We start from the raw sequence: 18207 nt of genomic DNA, 5'->3' as shown, positions 1-18207 counted from the left end.
AATGTATTTTTTAACTACAAATAATTATGAAATATTGAAATGTAATTTAGTTAATGGTAAAAGCTATCCACTCAGAAATGAAATAAATTATTTACATCATTACAAATGATGATCTTTAATGGATTCTACCTCTGTGCTCTATATTTACATCCTCAGTTGCTTTTATTACTTGCTAGCACACGTTGTTTTGATGGCAGAAAATGCATAGGTCATGCCTCTGTGCTCAGTGGAACAGGCAGGGAACAAGACTGTCTCAGAGTAAGCAGGCCTTGGTTCGATCCTAACTCTGCCCAAACCAGCAGTGTATAGTCCTTTTCAACACATTAAGACTTCCTTAATGTGTAAATTAAGTGAATTAAAAAATTTTATTAATTTTAGAGGGAGAAGAAAAGGAAGAGAGAGAGAGAGAAACATTGATTTGTTGTTTCACTTATTTATGCATTCATTGGTAGATTCTTACGGGGATCCAGCCCACAACCTTGGTGTATCAGGACCACGCTCTAACCAGGTGAACTAACTGGCCGGGCTAAACTAAGTGAATTTGATTAAACTTTATCTCAAGGCCAATTTCAGCTTTGAAGTTCTATCCTAAGATGTTTTTAATATGAAAATGTTTTCAGTCAAGTTATATTTTTATAAAACCATGTTTGCTCATATGAACCATGGAACACTTCACAGTTAAAAACAGCAAACCAGACAAACACATGCCAGTGTCGACAATCTACATCTAGCAGCATACTTTGCAAAATCAAAAAGACTTGAAACAACCCAAATGTGCATCAATGAAGGATCAGCTAAATAAATTATTTTCCATCCATACAGTGAAATACAATATAGCTATAAAAAGAAATGAAAAGCCTTTCTCTATGTGATTATGGATATGATGTTGGTAAAAAATATTAAGGTAGAGGAAATAATACATAAATGCTACCTTTTATCTAAGAAAGGGGGAAAGACTACAAATAATTCCAGTATTTTCTTTTTTAAATTAGAAGAATAAACCATACCAGAATGCAAATAAGCTATCAAATCTACTGGCTCATGACGGAAAGATTCAAAAGCCACTGTAAATGGCTTTTATCTGCTCCCCATAAAATGCTACAATCTGAGCATCAATAAAAATAATCGAGGATTAAACACCAAAACTTTGTAGTCCATGAATTTGTCATAATACAGAATAAAATAATTTTTAAAGTAAATAAATAAATATGTAATTTCTGGCTTCTTTCGAAGATGCTAATGAACCAACTCTATATTCTGAAATATAATAAATAAATGGGGGAAAGAAGAAAGCCAGCATTTCATCTGACATTCTCATAAAAACTATAACCAAATAGTAGATAAGAGTAAATTTCCCTTTGTAGATATACTCTAGTTAATGGTGAAAGGATGGCAAATTTGGAATATCACTGCAGTCTGCAGACTTTTAATGAAATAGTGGATCTAGACAGTGATCACCAGAGGCTATTGTCAGCATCACAAAAAAAGAGAGACATTTGGACATTACAAGACTATTGTTAGAAGTACAAAACTCCACCTGTGAAGTAGTCTTGTCCCAGAAATCAAACCTGAACAAGGTTAAGCCTATTCACAAGTTTATATAAAATGTAAGGGATGAGGACCTAATAAATGATATTATAGGTTACAATTCTAAAAACCTAGAAGGTGGGAAACTCTATAGAACAAATTTTTCAGTATTTTAAAAAATAACAAATATTAGAAGGAAAAAAGAGGGAGGGCATAATTATAGATTAAAGTGAGTTTTAAGAATTGTATAAATTACTTGCCATGTGTAGAGCTTATTTGGTTATTCAAAAAATCAACTATTTAAAAATTTGAATTAACTTGGAAAATTTTACCATTGACACAGATATTAGATATTAAATGCATCATTACATTAGTTCACTGTAATATTGGTATTGTGGCTGATTTTTAAAATTATTAATTTATTTTTGTTACAGATGTTTCTTCTTCTCCTACATACACCCTTCTCCCTATCCCGCCCCCCACCAAGCATTGTTTATATCCATCGGTTACGCATACATGCATATACGTTCTTTTGTGGAACTGGGAATCTTGATCTATTAGTAACTATACAATTCTATCCCCATTTAAGGGACAGTGGTCTAAAAAAATACAGTGATGTGTGAGGCCCAGATCATACAGAGAGCCTTGGCTACCAGTACAGTGTCAACTTCGGCTAAGTTTCAGGACTGGTTGTGGGTGAATTATTATAGGTAGAATAACTATACTCTTTCCTTAGGGTAACATTTCCCATAATGTGTGCCTGGAACACATCTCTACCTCTACAAAAAACAGGGGTTTACTAATCACTGGTATAATTAAGGCCATAAAACTTGTGAAATGAACAGAACTCTTAAATTTGGCATTATTCAATGATTCCCAAACTGATTTGACCCTGGAACAGTTTTTCTTTTTACATTTTAGTTATTAATATCTTGTGGAACTAACTTTGGGAGATCTGTTTTAGATATTATACTGCTCCCAATATAAAGAGACAGAGAAGAAGATGCTTTGCATATTCCTGTCATTCTGTCAAAAAATCATGGTTGGCTGGATTTCCAGCTCTGGCCAGATATCAAGAAAAAACTAAATGTCAAAAAGTAAAAATGTATCTTGGATTACAGACTGTTTAATCTTAACTTGACAGTGACAACCTGCATGCATGAAAGGTAGGCATCTTGTCTAAAAAGTAAGCAAGACATAATATTAACATGTGACTTCCTGAAACTGCTCAGTTTGTTAAAATTAAACCTTTAGATACGGGCTTTTGCTAGGAGCTTACCAGTGCCTTACCACTAGCAGGCACTTCATTTGTCCTCTATGTATGTCATTCTTTCATTTTCAGTTCATCCACTTTACCCATCCATTACTCTATTATTCCCTTCCTTCTCTGGGATGAGATTTTTTGTGCATTTGGAATTCCCAGGGAAAATCCCTGGAAATTCAGACGTGTGTTACAAATCTACCCATAGAGTTTATGGTGTTATAGGATTGGGACCTTGAGATCCCTAAACTAGCTGTAACCGCCTAAACTATGCTTAATGTGCTGTAAACAAAGAGGAGACAGCTAAAATTACCCTCAATATCCACAGCTACCTGCCATTTTCAATTATAAAGAATAGATTAATTTAGTAATGTGTTGTGGACTAGGATCCTTAATTCACAATCACATAGGAAACATGGCCACTGCCTGACACATAGGCATGTGGGGAGGAATTATGTGAGAGAACCAGTGAATCAAACATCAGTTGACACCAATTGTGTGAAACTTCTCAAGTCACTTGCCCTATTTGAGCTTTGGCTTCCTCAGATAGGGTTAAAAATACAGTGCTTTGCTTTGCTTTGCTTTGCTTACCCCTGAATGTTTTTGAGATGAAATGAGAGAGTACATGTTCAAATTCTTTGTAAACTGAGAAGTTTATACATGTGGAGTTTTATTTAATTTAGTTCATCTAACTTTCTCGTTTTTCAAACTTTATAATCTGGCTTTGAATGGTTGAAAAAGTATGAATCATTTATGAGCTGGCTATTCATGTTCGAATTTGCAGTTTTTCCTGTGAGTGATTTGCACATATCTATATGTTATAAAATGTCATGGATTTCTGTTGAAATAATTTGAAATTATTCCACTTACTGACAACATCAAAGATTATTTAACAAAGTCTTGAATTCAAATGTTTTCTTGAAGCAAAATTAAAGAAAAATATTTTTTCTCATGTAATTTACAGAATTATACATTGGGTTTCTATCACTTTTTTTTTCATAGATGTATTTATGTTTAGAAAAATAACTAACTGGAACTAAATTGAATCAGAAAATCTACATTATTTATAGGGAAAAGTCTTCTTAATTTAAAAATTAATTTTACTAATTAGAATAATGAAAAACTTTATTTCATAAGCAAATATATATCCTATTTTATATACTTTTCAATATCTGAACCATCTGTGAGCCAAATTCCTGTGCAACTAACTTATGATGCTGACTGAAACATTTGGAGTTTAGTTAATTATGCCTTTGCCTATTTTTTAGAAAGACTTCATACAAGGGGATTTATGAGGTTTACTGTATTTTAATTTGCTAACATTATAATATTGTCATGTTAAAGATGTTTATGTGACATAAGGCAGCTATGTTACTGTCAGGTAAATAAAACTTTTTTTTTTTCAAAAAGCTTAAAGGCCAACTTCACACTATATAGTATGAGTCATATTAATGCATTAGTAGATTTTTTTTTTTTTTTTACTGCTTTTCATTTTAAACATTTTATAAAGCAGAACTCAGTGTATGGTAGAGCAACAAACAATAATTCACCTTAAATTTCAGAGCAGCCTTACCTCCCCTCCCCTCCCCTCCCCTCTCCTCCCTTCCCTTCCTTTCTTTCTTTCTCTCTCTTTCTCTCTCTCTCTCTCTCTCTCTCTCTCTCTCTCTCTTTCCTTCCTTCCTTCCTTCCTTCCTTCCTTCCTTCCTTCCTTCCTTCCTTCCTTCCTTCCTTCCTTCCTTCCTTCCTTCCTTCTTTCTTTCTTTCTTTCTTTCTTTCTTTCTTTCTTTCTTTCTTCTCTCTTTCTCTCTTCCCTCCCTCCCTCCCTCTCATCTTTCCCCTCTTTTTCCTTTCTTCCTTCTTTCCTTCTTCTTTCTTTTTTTTTCCAGGAATATAGTGATTTTTTAAAATAGCCATATTTTTGAAGAGCAAGTATTTCAAAACAAATACTTTAGAAAAAGAATTGCATGCTTTTCAATTTATTATGTGTTGAGAAACATCTGTAGAAGTGATTATTTCCCTTGTAATAAGCCTAGTAGGGGCAATTGAAAAACTTTAAATATCTAAGTGATAATCATTTAAGTTTACATTTAGGATATCAGTCAAATTCCCAGTCTGTTCTGGACAGCAACAGAGAGCCATTTTTTTTTTTTTTTTTTTTTTTTTTTTAGGAAATCCACCTTTTATGAAGTTAATACATGATTAGACTGCAGTTAAATCTGAGAAAGCTGCCAGTCGTTATTGCCATATTATTATCCTGTGTTTTTGAAAGTACTACTGAAGCAGAATTCTGCCATGACAAAGACTGAGGGTGTGTGTGTTTTTTTTATATGTACTTATGGTCAGTATTGAATTGTTCACATTTGCCTGCTTCTATTTTGGTCATGCTCAGGCTAATTGACAAGTGAGGCAGCTGGGAGTAAAGATAGAGTTATAACTCCCTAGAGATAGTGCTTCGGGTGTGTCTTATAGCTTCAGGTATAGTTCTGCTCTTCTAAAAATGTTGTGCATTATTATATTGGTCTTCATAATAATGAGTCTATACCTCTGAGCATTTGAAAAAAAAACAACAGGAACAACAAATTACATAGTTTAAAAAATAGAAAATCTGGAGGAAGCTGATTGAACTAGGAACTAGGAAAAGTAGTGGCAAAATGACCTGAGCCAATTAAGCATTTTAGCAACTTGGACATTCTTTTGGTAAATATTGGAATTTATATGGAGGACAATGCAGGTTCCATGTCCGCTCAACCACAACTTGGATACCAGGAGGGTTATTACATTGCACTGCAGTTTGAAAGGTAGTAGGTTACATTTGAGATGTCAAATTTAAGCAACTATATCAACATTTAGTATCAAGCAGGGAGAAAAAAGGAAAGAAACGGAACAGTTGCACAAATTTCTCAGTCTTCAGACACTGTGACAGTCATGCATAAAAGACTCTCATCTTGGAGGATTCAATAGTATTATAATGCAAGACTACAATCCCTATTCAAAGTGTGCACATGGACATATAAGACTAGCAAGGAACTAGAATAGTGTGTCTCAGTGTAGTATTAAATTAATCTCTCATAGACTGATACTTCTTTTGTAAAATATTATAAAAAATGAATCACTATAAAAATTTTAAAAATGCAAATCCTTGGTGCTTTTTGTTGGTGTGTTTCCTTTGTTATTAGATTTAAAACAAAACATTTTTCTGAAATAATATTAAAATGCTTTTTACTCTCAATTTCTGAATAGTATCAAGCAGTTCACCCATCATCACTGGATTAAACATGTAGAACAGTTCTAGAAGGTCCAAGTGTATTTAGGATATTGAGCCAAATTATCGTGTTCTGTTCATGTAATAACAATAAAGCCACTATAATTTTTCTAACCATTACGATAAACATGCTTTATTTTGCCAATGGAAATTCATTATACTATTTCTTTTGCTAATTAATAACACTCCGATGTAGATATTAAAAAAATATTTGAAATTCTATGTAGTCTCCTCTGGAGTATTGAGACTTCATCAAGGTACTTTTATGCTAACTGTGCCCCCAAAATAGGTTTAGATTAAAATTTACTTCCATATCACACTCACACCCTCCCACACACACCCAACATGTATTCCCAAATATCTTTAATGAAAATTAAAATACATATTATTAAAAAAATGGAGAGCAGCCCAAGATGGCCGACTTCGAGGATTGGGTGTCGGATGAAGAGAAGGTACGCATAGCTGCTAAATTCATCACTCATGCACCCCCAGGGGAATTTAATGAAGTATTCAACGATGTTCGGCTACTACTTAATAATGACAATCTCCTCAGGGAAGGGGTGGCACATGCATTTGCCCAGTATAATATGGATCAGTTCACACCTGTGAAGATAGAAGGATATGAAGATCAGGTCTTAATTACAGAACATGGTGACCTGGGGAATAGCAGATTTATAGATCCCAGAAACAAAATTTCCTTCAAGTTTGATCACCTATGAAAAGAAGCAAGTGACCCCCAGCCAGAGGAAGTAGATGGAGGTCTGAAGTCTTGGCGAGAATCTTGTGACAGCGCTTTAAGGGCCTATGTGAAAGATCATTATTCCAACGGCTTCTGTACTGTTTATGCTAAAACTATAGATGGGCAACAGACCATTATTGCGTGTATTGAAAGCCACCAGTTTCAGCCTAAAAACTTCTGGAATGGTCGCTGGAGATCAGAATGGAAGTTCACCATCACACCACCTACAGCCCACGTGGTTGGAGTACTTAAGATTCAGGTACACTATTATGAAGATGGCAATGTTCAACTGGTTAGTCATAAAGATGTACAGGATTCGGTAACTGTTTCGAATGAAGTCCAAACTGCCAAGGAGTTTATTAAAATCATAGAACATTCAGAAAATGAATATCAGACAGCAATTAGTGAAAATTATCAAACAATGTCAGACACCACATTCAAGGCCTTGCGCCGGCAGCTTCCAGTCACCCGCACCAAAATCGACTGGAACAAGATACTCAGCTACAAGGTTGGCAAAGAAATGCAGAATGCTTAAAGGCTGAATGCAGGATTCTTCAGTATGTGGAAAGAAAGGTTTCAATGTATGGTCATATGATAAATAAGTGATTTATAAACAAGAGTGATATTTTGGTAGGGCTTTCAAAGTTAACAGGTTTTCTAGCCTCATGGAATACTGTTGAACCTATAGCATTGTCTGGATACTTTTGTGTTCTCTGCCTTGTAATTTTTGTTTTCACTATATCTACTTGTAAATTTTTTTTTTTTAATTTTGCCACATTTAATGATGGAGAGAGAGCTCTATCCTGGAGTCATTTTACTGTTTAGAACATTTTCCTAGCCATGAAGTCCTGTTACTGATAGAGACAGGTAATATGTTCAGTGCTTTTCTACCCCAGTCCTTCAAAACACCTGGTACTTCCATGGTTCATACTGATCCACCCACAGCTAAAGTGGCTGTGCTACCAGCTGTAGCCAAATGGAAGACACATTCCTCCTCCTCCCTCCGACTGCTTTGATCATCATATAGCGTTGCACAACTGTCGTTTTCAAAAGTTTGGATGGGGGCTATTCAGGTCCTTTTGTTGGGCAAAGGAAGTTTTCTGGAAATTCCATTATAGCCAGCGTCTCTGGGGAAGTTGTTTTTAAATCCAAAGACTTGAACCACATTCCCTGCCCATGAACGTGTTTGCTTTTCCCTTCCCTTGTGGTCTCCTTCCCATCTAGTACCATTATAGTTGTAGAATCCGCATTTTTAGCAGAGTTTTACCCATTTATTATTTTTTTTAATATTCAAGAACTGCTGACATACGAGGGATGTATAGGGTATCAGACTTGAAAAATGCAGATGAAGAAATACTAGGTATCTATGCTTTAATACATGTGGCAGGATTGTACTATAAGCAAATGAATCGAACAACTATGTAAATGGCAAACAAAACCTAAAAATGAACCAAAGTGAAAAGGATAACTTCCAGGCAGTATCTTTCTATAGTAACCTGTTATTTAAGGGAATACTAGTGATTTGTTATAAATAGGATGTAAAACATGTTCCAATTACTTCTCAGTCCTGCCTGCCAAGAACTTAAATGTAACTGTGATACAGCAACCCTTCCCAGGTATATTGGCAGGTGTATGTGTGAGCTCAGAATACACAGGTGACATAGACATGCTAGGACAACTGAAATGGTGGATTCATTCACATTGTTTACACTTCTATGACCAGGCCTTAAAGGAAGGTCAGTTTTTAAAAAACCAAAGTAGTGTCTTCCTATATACCTGCATATACATGTCAAAAAAGAAGGGTGTTTGTGCTTCATCTTTGTTTTTGCTCAGTAATACAGTCAAGCAAGAGTTTGCTTCCAAGTGACCTGTTGAGCTGTGTAAGCATTTTTGTTTATTTCAAATAAAATATATTTGTATTATTTGTCAAAAAAAAAAAATGAATAAAAAGTCAGAACCAAGTTGATTATTTGAGTTTAAAGACTTTATTCACTTAGGTGATCAAGTAGTATAAAATCTTTAGGAAACATACGACTATATGCCTCCTTTGGATCAAAAAAAAGTTGCATTTTGAAGCATGTCTGTCTATAATCCATCACTTTCTGAACATTTCCATTGTGAATAATACATGAAAAAGTTTGGTGTCCAAGAGTTTTTCTTATACATAAACAAAGGTTGGGAAAGAAGTAAAGACGTCTTTTGTAGTTGGAACAGATATAAGATCAACTGGATATTCTAAACTTGGACTTGTGGTTCAGAAATCCCCTGGCTTCTACTATCTTCAATAAAACAATTTTCTTTTTTTATTAATTTTTGTTACAGATGTTTCTCCTTTTCCCCCCACTGATTCCCTCCTCCCCCTCCCTCCCTGCCCTTTCCCCAGATTGTTGTCCATGTCCACTGTTCATGCATACATGCATATAAGTTCTGTGGTTTATCTCTCCCCAACACCCACCTCTTTAGGGGATTATCAGTCTGTACCCCACTTCCGCATCTCTGGGACTACCCTATTCCTCAGACTGTTATGTTCATTATATTCCACAAATAAGTGAGATCATATGAAACTTGTCTTTCTCTGTTTGGCTTGTTTCACTTAGGATGATACTTTCCAGGTACCTCAATGTAGTCTCAAAGGATAAGAGATATTTCTTTCTTACAGCTGCGTAGTACTCCACTGTGTATATGTACCACAGCTTTTTGATCCATTCGTCTACTGATGGACACTTGGGCTGTTTCCAGATCTTAGGGATTGTAAATAGTGCTGCTACAAACATGGGGGTACATATATTCTTTCTGATTGGTGTTTTATGCTTCTTAGGGTATATTCCTAGAAGTGGGATCACTGGGTCAAATGGAAGTTCAATTTTTAAGTTTTTGAGGTAACACCATATTGTTTTCCATAGTGGCTGCATCAGTCTGCATTCCCACCAGCAGTGTATTAGAGTCCCCTTTTCTCCACACCCTCACCAACACTTGTTGTTTGATGATTTGTTGATGGCGGCCATTCTGACAGGTGTGAGGTGATACCTCATTATTGTTTTAATTTGCATCTCTCTGATGATTAGTGATGATGAGCATTTCTTCATATGTTTCTTAGCCATTTGTATGTCCTGTTTGGAGAGGTGTCTATTTAGTTCCCTGCCCATTTTTTAATTGGATTCTTTGTCTTCCTTTTGTGGAGTTGTATGAGCACTCTATATGTATTGGAAATTAACCCCTTATCTGATATATCATTGGCAATTATGCTCTCCCATACAGTGGGTAGCCTTTCCGTTTTGATGATTGTATCTTTCGCTGTGCAGAAGCTTTTGAGTTTGATGTAGTCCCATGTGTTCATTTTTTCCTTTGTTTCTATTGCCTTAGGTGATGTGTCAGTAAAAATTCTGCTGCATATGATGTCTGAAATTTTGTTGCCCACAGTCTCTTCTAGGATTTATATGGATTCATGAGTTACATTTAAGTCTTTTATTCATTTTGAGTTTATTCTCGTGTAGGGTGTAAGTTGATGGTCTAGTTTCATTTTTCTGCAAGTAGCTGTCCAATTTTCCAAGCACCGTTTATTAAAGAGGCTGTCCTTACTCCACTGTATGCTTTTGCCACCTTTGTCAAATATTAATTGAGTATATTGCCTTGGGTCCATTTCTGGGTTCTCTGTTCTGTTCCACTGGTCTATATACCTGTTCTTGTGCCAGTACCAGGCTGTTTTGATTATGGTGGCTTTTTAGTATAACCTGAAATCTGGTATTGTGATCCCTCCAACTTTGTTCTTCCTTTTCAAGATTGCTGTGGCTATTCGGGGTCTTTTTTGGTTCCATATGAACTTTTGAAGTAATTGTTCTAATTCTGTGAAGTATGCCATTGGTATTTTGATGGGGATTGCATTGAATCTATAGATTGCTTTGGGTAATATGGACATTTTAATGATGTTAATTCTCCCAATCCATGAACAGGGTATGTGCGTCCACTTTTTTATATCTTCCTCTATTTCTTTTTTCAATGACCTGTAGTTTTCTACGAATAGGTCCTTTATTTCTTTGGTTAAGTTTATTCCTAGGTATCTTAATTTTTTTGCCACAATGGTAAATGGGATTGTTTTCTTAGTTTCTCTTTCTTGAGTTCATCATTAGTGTATAAGAATGCCATCGATTTCTTGACGTTAATTTTGTATCCTGCCTCTTTGCCAAATTCATTTATTAAGTCTAGTAAACTTTTGATGGAGTCTTTGGGGTTTTCTATGTACAGTATCATGTCATCTGCAAATAATGACAATTTCACTTCCTCCTTTCCAATTTGGATCCCTTTTATTTATTTTTTCCTGTCTGATTGCTGTGGCTAAGACTTCCAGTACCATGTTAAATAGGAGTGGTGAAAGTGGGCATCCTTGCCTTGTTCCTGTTCTTAAGGGAAATGCTTTTATTTTTTGCCCATTGAGTATGATGTTGGCTGTAGGTTTTTTATATGTGGCCTTTATTATGTCTAGATATGATCCCTCTATTCCCACACTGCTGAGCATTTTTATCAGAAATGGATGCTGGATTTTGTCATAGGCTTTTTTTCAGCATCTATTGATATTATCATGTGGTTTTTATTCTTCATTTTATTTATGTGGTGTATCACATTTATGGATTTGCGAATATTGTACCAGCCTTGCATCCCTGGGATGAATCCCACTTGGTCATGGTGGATAATTATTTTGGTGTATTGCTGGATTCGATTTGCTAGTATTTTGTGCAGGATTTTGGCATCTATGTTCATCAGGGATATTGGCCTGTAGTTTTCTTTCTTTGTTGTGTCTTTTTCTAGTTTTGGAATTAAAATTATGCTGACTTTATAAAACGAGTTTGGAAGTCTTCCTTCTTCTTGAATTTTTTGAAATAGTTTGAGGAGAATGGGTATTAGTTCTTCTTTGAATGTTCGGTAAAACTCCCCTGTGAAGCCATCCGGGCCTGGGCTTTTGTTTGCTGGGAGAGTCTTGATTACATCTTCAATTTCTTCTGTTGTTATTGGTCCGTTCAAGTTTTCTATCTCTTCCTGATCCAGTTTTGGGAGACTATGTGCTCCTAAAAATTTGTCCATTTCAGTTAGATTGTCGAATTTGTTGCCATATAATTGTTCATAGTAGTTGTTAACAATCTTTTATATTTCTGTGGTGTCAGTTGTTATCTCTCCTCTTTCATTTCTGATTTTGTGTATTTGGGTTCTCTCTCTTTGTTTCTTGGTGAGTCTAGCTAAGGGTCCATCAATCTTGTTTATCTTTTCAAAGAACCAGATTTTTGTTTCATTGATCCTTTGAATTGTTTTTTTGGTCTCTATGTCATTTATTTCTGCTCTGATCCTTACTATTTCCTTCCTTCTACTTGCTCTGGGGTTTTCTTTTTGTTTGCTCTCTAGTTCTTTAAGTTGTGAGGTTAGATAGTCTATTAGAGAATTTTCCTCTTTTTTGAGGTAGGCCTGTAGTGCTATGAACTTCCCTCTCAGAACTGCTTTCGCTGCATCCCATAGATTTTGTGTTGTTGTGTGTTCATTTTCATTGGTTTTCAGGAAGTTTTTAAATTCTTCCTTGATCTCCTCGGTGACCCATTCATTGTTTAATAACATGCTACTTAGCTTCCATGTGTTCAAATGTCTTTGTATGTTCTTCTTGCAATTGATTTCTAGTTTCATGCCATTGTGGTCTGAGAAGATGCTTGATATCATTTCAATCTTCTTGAACTTGTAGAGACTTAGTTTGTGTCCTAACATGTGGTCTATCTTTGAGAATGTTCCATGTGCACTTGAGAAGAATGTGACTTCTGTAGTTTTGGGGTGTAGTTCTCTGTAGATATCTATTAAATCCATTTGGTCTAGTGCTTCATTTAGAGTCTCTGTTTCCTTGCTAATTTTTTGTCTAGAGGATCTATCCAGTGATGTGAGCGGGGTGTTGAAGTCTCCTGCTATGATTGTATTGCTATCGATTTCTCCTTTGAAGTCCTCCAGAAGTTTTTTTAATATATTTTGGTGCTCCTATATTGGGTGCATATATGTTTATCAAGGTTATATCTTCCTGTTGGATAGATCCTTTCAATATTACGTAGTGGCCTTCTTTGTCTCTAATTATGGCCTTCATTCTGAAATATATTTTATCAGATATAAGTATTGCTACCCCAGCTTTTTTTTTCTTTTCCATTTGCTTGAAAGATTTTTTTCCATCCCTTCACTTTCAATCTATGTGAGTCTTTTGTTGTGAGGTGGGTCTCTTGTAAACAACATATAGATGAGTCATGCTTTCTTATCCAATCAGCTACTCTGTGTCTTTTTATGGGAGCATTCAGTCCATTTACATTTAAGGTGATTATTGATATGTACTTATTTATTGCCATTTTTGTTCAGTGTGGTTCTATTTTCCTTCCCATTTCTCCTGGTATTTACAGAAGTCCTTTTAACATTTCTTGCAGTGCTGGTTTGGTGCTAATGTATTCCCTTAGCCTTTTTTTGTCTGAAAAGTTCTTTATTTGACCTTCTATTTTGAATGATAGCCTTGCTGGGTAGAGTAGTCTTGGATTCAGATCCTTGTTTTTCATGACCTTGATCACTTCATGCCACTCCCTTCTAGCCTGTAGTGTTTCTTGTGAAAAGTCAGCTGAGAGCCTTATGGGGGTTCCTTTGTAGGTAACCTGTTGCTTATCTCTTGCTGCTTTGAGGATTCTCTCTTTGTCTTTAATTTTTGGCAGTTTGATTACTATGTGTCTTGGTGTGGGCCTGTTTGGGTTCTTCTTACTTGGGGCTCTCTGTGCATCTTGAACTTGAATGCCTTCTTCCTTCACCAAATTAGGGAAGTTTTCTGTCACTATTTCTTTGAATATATTCTCTAGCCCTCGCTTATTTTCTTCTTCTTCAGGGACTCCTATGATGTGAATATTATTTCGTTTACAGTTGTCCCACAGTTCTCTTAAGCTGTCTTCCTGTTTTTTAATCGTTTTTTCCTTTTGGTTTTCTGATTGGTTGATTTCTTCTAGCCTGTCTTCTAATCGACTGATCCGGTCCTCAGCTTCCCCTACTCTACCTTTTAGACCTTCCAATGTGTTTTTCATTTCTGATATGTCATTCTTCATTTCTTCCTGTTGGTTTTTAATTTCCAACTGGTTTATTTTCAACATTTCTATGTCTTTACTCATGGTGCTCATGTCCTTACACATGTTGTTGAGCTTCCACAACATCATGGCTCTAAATTCTAGTTCTGTTAACTTGTTTAACTGTACCTCATTTATTTCATTTTCCGTAGAGGTCTCTTGTTCTTTCATTTGGCTTTTGTTTCTGTTTTTCAGCATTTTGGCTATCACAGTGTGCTTTGGAGTCTGCCAAATTTTCCCAGTGGGTGTTGGTGTTCTGCTATTTGTGTCTCCCTCTCCTGGGTTTGGATGCGCCAGGGAGGACCCACTTTAAACACCACCGTCAAGTCTTAGGTTTTCTGGTTAATGTTGCTCGCCCAGGGAATGGTAGTTATCCTCTAGCTTTTTTTTGCCTGGAGGCTATTAGTAGAGGTCACCTGCAGACCCTTGGTTTCTGAGTTGCCTGAAAAACTCCCTCAGGTGCTCAGTGTAAGAGGATTTCCTGAGAGTGAGGCAGGTGTTCGTTGTTAATGGGCCTCAATTAACATTTTAATGGTCACCAGGTGGGGTTGAATCTCTGAGGGAGGGGCCACCGCCTCTCCCCAGGGCCCTGGGAAGGAGTAAAATGACCACAGTCCTGCCTGGCTGCACTCAACGAAAGCTCTTAGCACCCTCCAAATCCCGAGTGTCCCCACACAGTTCTAGTCCAGTCTATCTTCCCTCTGCCAGAGCCCAAGGTGAGTGGCTGCTGCCAATTTAGCCTCTGACTGGACTCTGCATCGTGGAGCCACCTGGGACTTCTAACCCAAGGGCACTGCTTCCAGCCAAGGGCGGCCGAGGCTTTGGCACCAGCTGAGGGGTTTGCACTCAGCAGAAGCCCCAGGATGGAGCCACGGTAGCGGGACACTGCTGAGGTGGCAGTAGCGTCCAGCACAGTCCCCTGGTCCCCGCGAGTCCGTGCAGCACCAGCCGAGGGCTTAGCACGCAGAGTTCGCAGGACTCAGCCTTGGTAGCAGCGTCCCGCTGAGTCCGCTGGTCCCCACGAGTCTGTGAGGCACCAGCCGAGGGCTTAGCAGGCAACAGAGTTCCCAGGGCCCGTGCAGGGTCGCAAGGGAGGCGGTAGCAGTAACTTCCCCCCCAGTTCCCTGTTCCCGCCGAGTCCCCTGGTCCCTGCCCAGGCAGCTGCAGACCGTGGGCTCCTGGCCCCCTCTCGCGTCCTCGCAAGCCTACCAGGATTGAGTGGGTGTTTTTGGTTAAGTGGTCCTCCAAGGTGTCTTTCGGTTGCCCTTTCCTGACAATTTGCCTTTATTTTCGTTGTAAATCCAGTTTGGTCCTGGGAGATGGTCTGTGTCGCTCCATTCACTTCACCGCCATTTCTTCCTCCAAAACAATTTTTTTTTTTTTTGAGACTAGTGTACGTAATGAATTTCTGTCTTCTATTACTATTATTCCTCATCAGTACTGGGAAATAATTTGCCACATTAAACACATAACTGGACCTAGTTATAATCAATTCTACCCAGAAGTTCTTTAGATGCATGTAAATGTTACAGTGATTCCAGATTTTAGAGAATTAAAAAGTTACTTTTTTTGACTGACTATACATCTAATAGTAAATGGCCGATGAAATTCCTACATTCTTGACCGTATGCTTACTACTTTGAGTGTAAATATTCTCTTTAGAAACTCTTTCCTTTGACTAATCTCCTTTGCCTCAGGCTTCATTTTAATAATAGATCCTCTAAAAGCTACAGATGGACTATTTCTACTTCAGGATCTTTATATATTTTTAAAAATTAACACTTGAAGGTTACTAAGTTGATGGTTAAGAAATAAATGTAAACCTAAAGTTGATGTTCCACTTTCAGAATGGGTAATGTGTTCTGTACTCTTATGCTGATTGAAATCAAAGGAATGACAGAAAATATTTGTTTAGCAAATACTGTTTTGAAGCATGAAAAATTACATACTAAAAATAACTATATTTGGCATCCACATTTCTTCATGATGATTCACTAGGTCAAAAGCTTTTATTTTTGCTTAATTTGAATTTTAGCATAGGGCCAAATTGATGTGTTAGAATTGGTGGCATCCTTTTCTGGTACATTCTTATAGTATGATAGTATGCTTGCCTTATAGTTAATGTTCTCTACAACTTTACATCTTGCATGAATATATTAAAGATACTAAGAATTATTTTTGTATTATTTTTTATTCTTCTTTTATGTATAGCAATTGCTAAAGATGATATTTTAGATAACAGATTTAAATCAATTTTTATATAACACTCAGAGCAAGAAATAGAACTTGGTACTCAAATCATCATATACTTTAATTTCAAATAAACTTTTTCTTAAAAAAATGTTCTTTGATCGTGGGACATGTTAATTATTAATAGAATAAACTAAATATTCACTGTACATCAGGAGCTAAATTCAGTAAACAAGATGCCACCAGTTAGCCTATTGTGACTGACATATAGAGTTGGCATAATTTATAAAATATGCTTATTGCCATTCATGGTCATGGATCTTCATCTAGCTCTTAATATAAATAAGTCATGGAGCCTGTTAACATTTAATGTAGAAAAAGTAGGCATTTTTTGAGACATAGTGGGATTCTATTGTTGTGTGGTGCTGTTACTGGGTTATAGTTTCTCCAAAAATGCTTCATATTTGGATCCATTTCATTTGTCAATAAGCAAATACCCATTGTATATCTACTAAATGTCAGACTCTGCTCTCTCATGGAACTTATATTCTAAGGAATAACTTAGACAATAAGCGATTAATAGGCAAATATGTGATACAATTTTAGGTAGGGGTACCTGCCTAATAGGTGGGTAGGAGAATAGTGATTGATGGGGATGGAGTCATGGAGATGAGCAAGTTTAGACAGGATGTGGAGCAATATTTGAGTAGAGATATAAAATAGCAAAAGGAAGGTAATTATAACATATTTAAGAGTCAGGAATAGAAATGTTGTAGCTCCTTGGTGATTTGTATTGTGCTTATGAAGAACATAATTGCTATCTGTAACTCTTGGCATACTGATAGGGTGGTAGTTGCTTAGAAAGAATGGTAGGGGTTTGTTTATTGAGAGTATGCTTCTGAGAGCTGCTTTTGAAGGTAATCAGTGATAACTTTCCTATCAGTATCCCAGGCTTTTCCAATTTTATTATGAACTTGTGACAGTAATATTTGGATACAAATTGTCCTTAAACATTGTATATAATAACCTATCATATATATTGAAAAGCATTCTCCTAAACGAGATTCTTAGGAACTTTGTTCCCAAGGAGATTTCTGGGATTTTTGTTTCAATTTCTTCATTATCACCTGATTTTAAGTGAACATAAGATCAGTTGTTTGAGAGGGATATACCATAAGAAAACCACATCCATCACCTGACCCGTGTGGCTCAGTTGGTTGAGTCTCCGTGCACCAGGATGTCACCGGTTCAATTGCCGGCCAGGGGCACATCCAGGGTTTTGGGCTCAATCCCTAGTGTGGGTGTGTAGGAGACAGCTGATGGATCTTTCTCTCTTATCAGTGCTTCTGTCTCTCTCTCCCTCTTTTCTTTTTCTCTCTGAAATCAATAAAAACATATTTAGAAAAAAAAATCCATCAAAACAGTAGATTCTTTTTCCTGTTACACTCTTTTTTGTTCATTCACCCAACGTGTAATTGATTCCACATGATCTGTCAGGTTGCCAAGAGCTTAGAAACAAAACAAAATACCTCCTTGTCCCAAAAATTCAATCTCTGTCAATGTTGCCATCATTTTCTCAACCACTCAGCTAGAAATCGAAGTGAAACCTCTGATTCTTTCTTGGCCAAATCCAAATCCATCCCAGTCACCAGCTCCTGTTCACTCATGCTTTGCTTCAAGAACTAAACTCAGCATTTTGCTTGTTAGGCTGGAGCCTGAACTAGAAGCAGGGCTTCAAGGCTTTATTTGGGTCCAGTGCTTCGGTGACTGTGACACACTCCCATCAGAAGGACTGGCTCATCCTCAGAGGGGTTTGATGGGAAGCCTCATGTATCATGTGCAAGATAACTAAGTAATTCTGGTATGTCTCTACTGGGGACATGCTCTCTTCTCTGCACACCCTTCTTCCCACTTCTAGTGGGAAGAAAAATTACTTGGCACAGAATCAAAAGACCAGAGCAAATCTTATAGCTCTGTTGTATGAGTTTAGCCAAGTCAGTTAATTTTTGAAATATTTTAATCATTTATAAATTAAAACACTACCCTATTTACTATTCACATTTTTTATGTTGGACAAATGCAGTAACAATATTAAAATGGTTTTGACATAAATCATGTT

General features: G+C 36.6%; 2 protein-coding genes across 4 annotated transcripts in view; both read left to right on the top strand.

The window, feature by feature from the left end:
- Positions 1-18207, top strand: part of MAGI2 (membrane associated guanylate kinase, WW and PDZ domain containing 2) — a 1542253-nt gene that overhangs the window by 436329 nt on the left and 1087717 nt on the right. The window lies entirely within an intron of this gene.
- On the top strand, positions 6457-7351 carry LOC118620081 (F-actin-capping protein subunit alpha-1-like). Its single transcript, XM_036247107.1, is given in 1 exon segment — positions 6457-7351. A coding segment is annotated over 1 exon segment (861 nt). The 5' UTR covers positions 6457-6463; the 3' UTR covers positions 7325-7351.

Source organism: Molossus molossus, unplaced genomic scaffold (genome assembly GCF_014108415.1).
Source record: "Molossus molossus isolate mMolMol1 unplaced genomic scaffold, mMolMol1.p scaffold_m16_p_7, whole genome shotgun sequence".
NCBI lineage: Eukaryota > Metazoa > Chordata > Mammalia > Chiroptera > Molossidae > Molossus > Molossus molossus.
This window is presented reverse-complemented; position numbering and strand designations above follow the sequence as displayed.